The 11,029-nt window shown below is 39.1% G+C and overlaps 1 protein-coding gene across 1 annotated transcript; it reads left to right on the forward strand.

Moving 5' to 3' along the window:
• Positions 1-500: 500 nt before the first annotated feature.
• Positions 501-9,551, forward strand: CENPI (centromere protein I; the record flags this gene model as incomplete). Its single annotated transcript, XM_009584650.1, has 13 exons — positions 501-629; positions 891-1,055; positions 1,309-1,429; positions 1,635-1,726; positions 2,057-2,174; positions 2,274-2,338; positions 2,824-2,921; positions 3,317-3,452; positions 5,271-5,395; positions 6,461-6,509; positions 6,666-6,899; positions 8,560-8,613; positions 9,432-9,551. Coding segments are annotated over 13 exons (1,506 nt in total), but the record flags the coding sequence as incomplete, so codon positions are not given.
• Positions 9,552-11,029: the final 1,478 nt, after the last annotated feature.

Raw genomic sequence — 11,029 nt, forward strand, 5'->3', positions numbered from 1 at the left:
GAGCGGCTGCGTGGTATTTGGCTGCCTCCAGGTTAAACCACGACACTGTAGTATCTGTGTTAATTTGACAATTCGATTACTCATTGAAATGTTCTGTTTGGTGGATATCACTGATGCTGAATTTGGGAAGCTTTCCTAGTAACTTGCATAAGCATACCTTGGTCATGTTTTATTTTAATGTATACTTGAGATTTACTCTATGAGTTATGATTGATCTGAATGAGGATTATAAATCAGAAGTGTTGGAGATCTCTTCTGAAAAAGGGGACATAATTTCAGAAGGAAATAAAAGCATAACTGTTGAACTATATTCAAAAGGTAATGAAACAGCAATGATTAGAGTTCTGTGCTGTGAAAACCTAGCCTTTTGGTCTTTCAAGCAGAGTTGAGTATATATACATCACTGTGGTGATGTTTATCAGAATAGAAACTGATCTTTCTGTTGCTTTGTCTTAGTTTGTCTTAGTTTTCTTGCATAGATGTCTGATTTATGTTTTCAGACTTACTTCAAGAATTCAGAGGGCCCGTGGAAAGCAGCAATCAACACAGTAAGGCGAAGAAACCAGGAAAACTGTCCCCTGTCCCAGCCACTGTTTTTAGGCACAGCTCAACCTCAGTCACGAAAAAGGGTAGGTTATGTGCCTAAGGTAGACCCTAGAATGTGCCAAGCAGCTGTTTTCATTATAAATATTGGCAAATAATGGGAGTCAGGCTTTATTTCAGCACTGGGAAGGGTGGATTAGCTATGTAGAAATGCAGCATTCCCATTATAATGAAAGCCTGGATACCTTTTTTGCAAAACAGGATCTTTACGGGAACACTGGTCACAAGTGCACTTGACTGCATTGGAAACAGGGTCATTGCTATTCATTTGTGCTTCTTTTCTACAGAAATGGAATACCCAGTTGATTATACCTGCAACCAGTACAAACAAAAATAATTCAGAAGAGGACAGGGAAAAGAACCATGTTGATTTGTACAGTATGAATGAGTCTTTTCCAGTGGAGCAGCTGCAGACTTTTTCTCAGCTCCTACAAAATATCCACCACCTAGAGGTGAGTTTCAGGAAGGTCTCGGTAAGCTCACTGAACGTTTTGAGAGATCGAAGGATATTCCTCTATGCCCTGTTTATATGTGAATAGTGGGTGGGCTACCTAGTTCTGACAGAGCATCTAGTCCTACCTGAGGGTGATGAATGAGTCCTAGAGACGGTCTTGTTGCTGGTAAAACGATTGGCCAACTCTGATAGAATGAGATTCTCTGGCAGTTTGCTGATGTAAATACTGAATTTCTTGATTTCTCTTGCAGTTTCCTTCCCAGATGGGTTCAGTGCTAACAAACCCTTTATTGCTTCACTACATGAATTGCATCAAAGATGATTCTATTTATCTGAGGCTCTACTATTGGATGGGCCAGACTCTTCAGGAAGGTAGGAACTTAGTATTATCTTGCATGGTAGGGAGGTAAAGGATGTCTGAGGCTTTTCACATTTCAATAATGGTACTTTGCTATTCAGATTTATAGTGATAATCACATAGTGTTAAAACAACTACTGGAGGAGAACTGAATTTTGTTTCTGATTGTGCTTATTCTTGCTGTGCTCATATTCAAATACAGTATTCTCTCCTGTTTAGAATGCACCTGGTGTGTGGCTGATAATTACGGATATGAAGAAGAATTCAAGGACTTCCTGGAAACTGTATACAAGACAGAGTGTTTCTTGCAGGTAAGTGCCTGTTTTGTGGAAACCAAGGGTTTCACGAAGTCTTCCCTGAAAGTACTTTTGGGACTTGCCTGTTTCCTGTAGTATCTCTGAGAAGTGACGGTGTTTTAAGTAATAAAAATACATATTCCTACAGCAAGTCAATATTCTGGAGATGACCTTGTTTTCTGCAGGAAAGATAATTTGAGAATGATACTGAGAATGATAATTTGAATGTCCTGGTGAACTGTATGGCAGGAAGGAGGTGTAAGCCTCTTTCTCCAGGGTGAAGTGAGCATGGCAAGGTGCAGGCATATGAGATGAGTTTTTGAATGTTCATCTTCTGCTTTGTAGGAGGGATTTTCTTCCTGTGAAGAGTTCCTCTATAAAAGCCTTCCTCTCTGGGATGGCTTCTGCTGCCGATCACAAATCCTCAGACTTGTGAGTTGGATCCCCCTCAGCAGCTTCTCTGGTATGTGTTGCAGATCCTTTGGGTGAGGCTGGACAATATCTGATCTTGGGGGATAGAATTTGTGCACAGATTATCATGCTGCTTTCTCATTTGTTTCAGAAATGAAGTCACATCTCTATGATCCCCTGGCACAGCTCTTTTTCACATCGTCCCTTTACTTTAAGGTAATTTAAGTGAGTACAGTGGCTGTTTACTTCTAGTTGGTATTGCTATCTGCCTTTGTGTCAGGTGTAGCAGTCTGAGGGATTGTATAGGGGACTTCTTTTGGGGAAGTCTGTGCCCAAATGAGGGTAAAATATATACTTACAATGTAATTTCTTTGGGAATTTGAATGCCTTTAAGATATTTTCTTTTTTGACTGGAATTAAACTGGGGCTCTGGAAATAAAAAGAACTGATAGTACACAAGACAATAGTTAGTTTGTTTTACTGCAATTTTAACTCAGTATTTGAAACTCTCATTCTCCAGGAAAAGCTATGTGACACATACATTCAGTTCAAGGGGACATGCAATTATCTCACTGCTCTCTGTGGTCCTGAGAAACTTCTGATATCTTTCCTTGTATGTGTCAATTCTCATGGCATTTTTTGTTTAGTATTATTCACTTATGTAAATTGTCATCAACCTGTTTTCTTTTTGCCTCTTGCAGTGCAGTGTTCTCGAGAGCCTGAAAGAGCTGTTGCAGAACTGGTTAAATTGGCACGTGATTCATCTGGATTCAGAGTCTGACTCTCAAGCCCATTCTTTGTAAGTTTGTCTGAAATAAAAGCAATGCAGTATTCTGTGCATTGTTCACTAGTGTATTTAGATACATATTCTAGCCCTATTACCTAGCATAAAGACCGACTAGAAGGTTAATAATGTTCTAATGTTTCTGCTATATTGTAAGCTCTCTTGTCAATCCTGTTCTTTCTCGAAATGTCCAGAAGTCAAAATCCTTGTAACACTGACATGTAACACTGGGTCATGTTTGTAATAATGTTGGTAACAGTATGTTACTCGGTATATTGAAGAACAAATGCATGGTTGCTGCATGCTTGGTGGGGCAGGAGGATAAACTTCAACATCTTTTTTACCACTTGTTGTTTTTACCGTTTGCAAAGAGGTCTATATATTAATGTATATACACGTCATTGCTGCAGGAATACCACCCTTTCTGGACTAGTGAATGTGGTGGCTGAACTGATCCACTTTGTTGGATGGATCTCTACTGTTGCATTGCGTTTGGAAAACAATCCTACTTTCTTGCTGTACTTCATCCTGGATTTCTATGAGACTGTATGTATCCCATTTATTTTGGCTTTCAAAATCCCAATAGTGTAAGGCTGTTTGCATTTTTTTAAGCTAGAGCATGAAAACACCTTCCTCGTTGTAGTTTACAGAACTTTGTGATTAAAGGCAAGAATGTTCCAAATACTTGGTAGATCTACAAGTGATAGCTGCTGCTGTTGCATCCATAGGCAGAACTAAATATGCTGCTAGAAGGTGGTTGCTCTTAAGTCAGAGGTGAACTGTGGAAGGGGAAGTAACAATGTAGCATAACATGCTTTTTTAATGCTAATCTTATAGGAAAGAACAATATTCAGTTCAATTTCAAACAACATATCCTGATTTTTTCCTTAAATGTTCCCTTAAAAAATGAAGTTTTTTCCCCAGTTTGTCTTGTAGACAAACTAAGCACCGTCAAATAGGCTTAAGCCTACTCTCTAGCTTCCTCACGTCCTCTCTGTAGATCTGCTTACTGCCATGGGAACTCCAGCCATGCTGTTGTTGATCTTACAATTTGGATAAAATTGTTGGAAGGGTTGGAAAAAAAAATGATAGTTCTGGGATCTACTTGTAACTAAAATGTCCATTAAAATGCACAAAACTAATGGGCAACAACATTTGCATAAGACAGTGTGTTTAAAATAAGTAAATGCTTGTTTTATGGGAATATAGAGAGAATCATGCACCCTTCGATATATGATTATTGGTGCTTTAGCAGACAACTAGGATTTGAATTTTTTCTTGATGTTTTGCTTATGTATTCAGAACTCTAGAGATTTCTAAAATCATACAGCTGAGATATTAAGTAAAGAGTCTAGATTTCTGAAAATACCAGTAATTCAGTTACATACAAATATCTGCCTATACCTTACATGGTATAGCTGTACTGAGGGCAAGAGGAAAGGTGAAGGTCTGGCAAACAATCTTTAGTGAAAACTCTGTTATGAGATTAGGGGAAGAGTCCTAAAACAATTGTTGTGCCTAATTTAACAAAATGTAAAAAGTATCCATCTTCAAGATGGCGGGCTGTCAGAGCTTAATTGTTTATGGTTTGAGCTGTAGTGACTAGATATGCATATTCTTACACCAGTACTCTTCTGAGAATGACGCATACCTTCCTGAAGAGCATATTTTTGTGAATAGTTACTGTGGCTAAGCTGTAGAGGACAGTAATGTGTTAAGTTACAGCAATATTACTTTCAATTATTTATCCATACTTTAAGACTGTCATCATAGCTGAAGATCTTGTTAAATTTGCAGAATTTTAAAATGTTTTTTTTTCTTGAAACTCAACCTTAAATTCTAAACATGAGTCTGATAATAAACCCATGTCTTATGGCCATATCATCTTTTCTTAGAGCAAAGCTTTATCGTGTGTTCATGCAATTCCAGCAAGGTCAAATAGAAAGATTTCATTTCCTAATTGGAAGAGATGTGTGGTCTGTTTGGCTTGCTGGTATCAGCAAACCAGGCTAGGAACAAGGTCAGGTCTAGTGCAATCCCAGCTACATATGTTGGAATGATCTAAAAGATCAGAAAAAAATGGCTGCTGCTTTTTTACAGGGATCTGGGTAGATTTGACTCAGCAAGTAACCATGTCAAAACAAATGGTATACCTGAATGGTTGAAGCAAAGACTGAGATATGAACTGGTGAATATGTCTCAAAGTGAGAAGGAAACAAATGGAATTGCTTCACCCTGGCCTTCCCTCCTAGGTGAAGTTGATGGACCTGGCTGGAATGCAGTGTCATGCTCTTTTGCTCTTTGATTTGGGGTTTGTTGATGGCAGTAATAATCTGCCTGGATTTGCTTCATTCCTTCCTGCAGGTGTGTGACATATATCTGAGGTACAATCTGCCTTTGTTGATAATGCCTCCTGCTGGAGTTTTCTACCCAGCACTTCTCAGCATGGATTCTGTCAGCTTGAATCAGCTCTGCTACATTATGTACAGGTACTACAAATGGTGTGGGCTGAGGGACTCCTTGTCTTCTCTTTCAATCTTTTGGAAATGAAATTACTTTGGTGTAAAATCTGAAATCTACTTTTTCTTACCATGCAAGGCAAAGGTGAAAGTTCCAGTTGTGCCCAGCTTTCACGATACAGGATTTTATAGCTGTAGTTCCTACTCTCTTTTTTTTTCAGTCTGTTATCCAAAATAGCAGGATTCTGACCTCTTTCCTAGTATTATTTCCATATCTTTGATATGTGAAGGAAGGAGTTCCCATATTGTTTTGAGAGAACTTAAGTCAGCCAGCTGGAATCACTAGTAGTTAACTATGCAACTTTTCATTCCTGTGCTTTGACCACTAGACTTGAGCTTTTCCTTACAAATTCTGTAATGTGCTGAGTAGGAGGCAATTCTGCCACCTCCAAACTCTGTGGGAATTTGGGACTGCCTCAAAACCAGCACTGTTTAGCTCTCTGCAGGATCCCCCAACATGGCTGCGGTTCTTGGCCTTGTTAGTTCCAGTGGTGGCATCTGAGAAGAAGAGTAGCCAATTGCTGACATCTGGTGCAGGGCTCTCCATGTGGCTTTCTCTAACGAGTCTGCAGGGTAATTAACATGACAGGATGGTCTCTGGGAAATAAGAGGATCTTGTGCTTATTATATAGGACAACTGTCAAGTTGCATTACTTCCAGTGGCTTCTGTTTCTTTGCTTAGTGAATGAAAGCTTCTTAAAAATACACTGCATTTTTCTGCTGATTTTAAAGCTGTATGTCAATTCTTGTGTATTGCTTCTATGAAGGTGACTGTCCCAGGCAAACTGGTCATGTCTTAATCATTTAAGAGATGAATATTATTGGATGTCTCTCTACTCTGCTTGGAAAGGGTGGGTCTATGCCAAGTGATAAAGCCCCTTTGAATTCTTTTTCATGTCTCTCTTTTACCAGTAAAGTTTGATCTCTTTCGTGGAGGAAATAAGCTTTCTTAATACATTCCTCCAGCTTTTTTCAACACTGGTAGGTAGTAAAAATTTACAGGCACCTAACCTTCTCTTTTGTTTGTTTTTTCAGGTATCGAACCAACTTGGTGGCTGCAAAAGAAAATGAGCTGAGTAAAAAGGTATTGTGGACAAATCTGCTATGTGCTAGAACAGACTTTGGCAAGGAATTGGGTTGAATGGAGGGGAGGTGTTCTGATGGCATTCTTTTAAGGACTGGAGTGAACTCACAACTGCTTTGAGGATGCTATTTATTGATTTGTTTTCTTGTCCCTCAGAAAATACTGCAATTCAAGTTCAGTAGCCAGACATACCAAGAGTACAACCAGTACATAATAGCTATGGTGGGTTGTCTGTGGACATCCAGTGCATTCCAGAAGGATATTCATCCTCAAGGTCTTTGTATGGATGATGAACTGCTGAAGAAAACCACAGTGCAGGAATTCAAAACCAGCTTTAACATTGTCTACCACCCAGCCATGATGGGCTATGCTGTCCTCTTCCTGCAGCAGGTAATGGTGTAGGCCAACATTTGGGCCTTTGGCAGCACCAGATGTTCTATCTTGACCGTTTCTCTAGAGAAGTGTCTCTCAGTGTACTGGCTGACTTGTAGAGTCAACTGCGCTTTCAAAAGCTGGTATGGCATTCTGTGTTTGTGTCAGATCAGTGGCACAATTTGAATAGTCTTTGTTTGCATGGTATGAAAACATGCATGTAACAGTTTTAGATGTGAATTTGTACTTATAATCATTTTCAGAATAGAACTAAAATAGGTAAATAATGAAATAAATTACTAGTTCAGTAAAAGCTTCCCGATAGTGCATCCTGCCCCACAAAATATGGAGTGTGACCCAAACATTTAAACTCCAGAAGGTCAAGAAATACATAGTTAAATTGTATACCTGTGTGCATGGTAGAACTTTTAGCAGTGCTTTCTGGCTTTTGCAGTAGGTTTTGAGAATGGCTTATTAAAAATGCAATACAAGTAGCTACTTCACGTACAGAAGTAAGATAATATGGTGCTGTCTTGTACTGTCTGATATGAGTTCTGCTAGTAGTCGTTTTGAATTCCGGGTGCCATCATGTGTTCAATGCAGCTACTGAATAATGGAGGGAGCAGCTTGTCAGAGTTGTTGTTGTTCTGAGATGTGCATGCTGCTGTGAGAAATCAGGTTTTGTAGGCTATCCAAGGGGTGTACAAAGATGCTGTTTTGTTGTGAGGAATTGCTGGCAGACTGAAGGCGTGCGTAGGTGCAGCTCCTGGAATGAAGCAAGGGAAACCCGAGGTTAAAGTTGAAGCAAAGAATGCTGGTTAGGAGCACTTCACAAATTTGCCTTCATTTATATACTCAATGTCCTGAATCTAGGTAGTTTGTCTCTTACTGCTGATTAAACCCGAGTTTTGTCTTTGCCAGAGGAGGCGGTTTTATTTTTGTTATATACAACTCCTTTTCCTTGGTCTTTCTGCTGTTGTAGCAGGATTAGTTTTTCATATCTTTTGTCTAGATCCTTTCCATTCTGAGGCTTCTTGATTCTTCTTTGTAGATTTTGTAAGAAAAAAAAACCAAACAAAAAAACCCCGAACAAATGAAAAAAAAAAAAACCCACCCAAAAAAACTAACCCAAAACCTTCTGGTGCAGAATTTTTGTATTCTTCCTACCGCAGAACCAAGGAAGAGATTTTGCTTAGCAGTTATCACAGGTGTATCTTAAGACAGGAAAAAATATTTAGCTGCAGTGCCATCTTTTCTTAAACATTTCAGTGCTGAGCACCAGAGGGCACTGCTCTGCAGCACACTCAGAGAACATAAGCAATAATATAAATGTCAGTAGGTTCTCTCCTCTTGCTCTTTCTCATTGTTGGGAATTATCTGTCTAATGTTTTGAAGGGGTAGCTTTTACACTGTAGAGAGACAATGGTTAAAGATACCTATAAATATTCTCTGTTGCTATCCAGTAATGCTGCAGCACAGAGCAAGAGGGTCTCCACATTACTTTGCCACTTGTGGACACAGTATGATGCTGGAAGCCCATTCTGAAGCATGATTAAAAGTGTCTGAATTTCTTTGCACACCTGCCATTCCTGATTTAGGAGGGGACTAAGCAGAGGCCCAGCAACTCTGGACATACTTTTTATCTGACTTGATACTGTTTTTATTCTCTCTCCTTAAGGCTTGGCCAGATGATACCACCTTCAACTTCAGTTTAATTAAGGTAAGATTTCTTGTTTTAGTGAAGTGAAAACAGGCAATTTTCAGCAGCTGTGTAGAAGAGGATGAGGTGAAAATATTCACCAATTCCACAAATGCTCTGTAAAAATTTTGAAAGGGGAAAATTCCAGCTGTAGACTTTGGTTCAGTCTCTTAACAGGGCCAAACATGAGGACATCAACACCCGAGAAGTTATGTATCTAGCCATCTGTGGGTAGCGGTCTGAGACTTTTATGTATTTCCTCCATGAGTCAGTGCAGTATCAGGACAAGGCTGTTTATTGTTCTCTGCAGGCTTCAGAAAAAGTTATATTTTTGGTGTACTTGAAGCAAAATTTCTGTTATCAATGAACTTAATATTAAATTTCTGAGATGGATGTGTAGCTTTGTTATAGCTTTGAACAGGGATCCTCCACTGAGCACATACAGTAGCAGTTTGTTTTCATTCCTGTATCACAGTGTACTTCAAACCTGATCTGGAGGAATCACCATTAGTGATGGAATGAAGGCTTTTATATCCATGTTCATTTGGTTCCTGACATCTTCACTGTTGTTCCAAAAGACATTGCTCTTTTTAGAACTGGGATTTATAAACACCTTCAGTATTAAAAAAAGATCGTGATTTGTCATGTTGAAACTAAGAATGTGTAATACATAAGTGAAAAGTTTGGGCATTTGGGAACAGGATGTGACCTTGTATACCTGTGGGTATTTACAGACTAGGATGAATGTTGTCAAACAGGAAGGCGATATTTGCAGACCTTTTCAGATTGGCCTAAGAAAGAGACAAAGCTATGTCCTGCACATCTGACTATTCTTTCTGTTTTTATAGGAGAACTGGTATCTGGAATATCTCTATGCACAAGGTCTAAAGGGCCTGAAGGTCTTTATCGAAAGCAGCATCAATCGTGTTTCCCAGGCCTCTCACAGTAAAGCAGGGAATTTGCAAGTGTGACCCTGGGACTCACTGGAGTCTTTTTGTCATCTGGAACAGGAAAGCAGAATATAATGGACGTGTCACTAATTCTTTAGAGCAAAAAGAAGCAGAGCAATTACCCTCATCTGTATTTTTGTACTGACATCTATTTTAGGAAAGTGAAGACACGGAAGGAATGCTTAGGCTGGCTTGGTTTACTAGCACTGAACCCCCTCTTGTCCCTGTTGAACTTCTCTGGTCTGAAGCTGCTGAGCTCATATGTTACGTATCATCTGCATTTTTCATCCTCATTTTTCTCTGTTGGAGTATCTGCTTTGATTGAGAAACAAACATTTTCCATCTCAAAACTGCAATGAGCAGTGCTGCTTCATTTATAAGTCATGTTGATCCCTGATCTGCTTTGCCTTCCTCGACAGTGGGTCATGAGAAACAATTTAATTAGCCTTTCAGGGATACTGTGTATGTACTGGATTGGAGCACTACGAGTTTCCCAATTCCCTGTTGTACCGTGTTTATACTGGCTTTTAACAGCTGACCAAACTGACCTTCCTGAACTTCATTTTCATTATGAAGCTACCAAAAGAGACTTTTTGCTAAAGTGGCTTATAATGTTCTAATGCAGCTAGAAAATTTGGTGCTCGGTTGATGGTTTATTGATGATTTGAGCACTTGAACAATGTTGCCACCAGCTCACCGTTTTCTATTGATAGGTGCAAATGTAGCTTTCCTTTTTGTGTTTTTAGCTCTGTAAGGGCTGTATATTATACGTGTACATATATATAATTTATATTCTGTAAAATGTTTTCAACATGCCATTTTGAAGGAACTCTGCTACAAAATCTTCTCTTGTCGTTTCATTTAATACTGAGTAGAAGTTGGGAGAAGCTGAACTCGGGTCTCCAAAATTTGTGTGAACTTTATTTCACTGCTGTAAAATGAGGTTGTAACCACTTGAAAGATGGGTCAGAGTATACTGAATTTTGCATTGTGAATCTGTACTTTTATCCAGTAAAGAAATCAGAGAGTGACTCCAGAGCCACTAAGGATGTATTTGCTTTCTTCATCCTCTGAAAATCAGACTGGTTCTAGGTTGAGTACCATGCTTCTTGGCTTAAATAGATGGTCTGGTTAATATGTGTATATATATTTATATGTGTATACATATTGTCTCCAGAGAATAAGAAAATCTTTCACTGAAGACTTTGAAAGAAAGAGATTTGCAGAGAGATCTGCTTAGGCTGAAGTAATTGCCCTTTCTCATCTGGCTGTGTTATTCCAGCTAGTATAAGTGCTGCTCACTGATTTCTGTCAAGAGAAACAGCTCTTCAAAAATCCTGATTATATTTTCTCAACAGAGGAAACTCTACAAATTACAAATTCCTCCGAGTGTATATGTTTCAAGATGTGGCCCTAACATATAACCAGTTATCTCCTTTAAAGGCTGGTACTGTTGTTTTGGACCAGCTCAGCTTGTTGGCTGAAGACTATCCCAACAC

Source organism: Fulmarus glacialis, unplaced genomic scaffold (genome assembly GCF_000690835.1).
Source record: "Fulmarus glacialis isolate BGI_N327 unplaced genomic scaffold, ASM69083v1 scaffold15670, whole genome shotgun sequence".
Lineage (NCBI taxonomy): Eukaryota > Metazoa > Chordata > Aves > Procellariiformes > Procellariidae > Fulmarus > Fulmarus glacialis.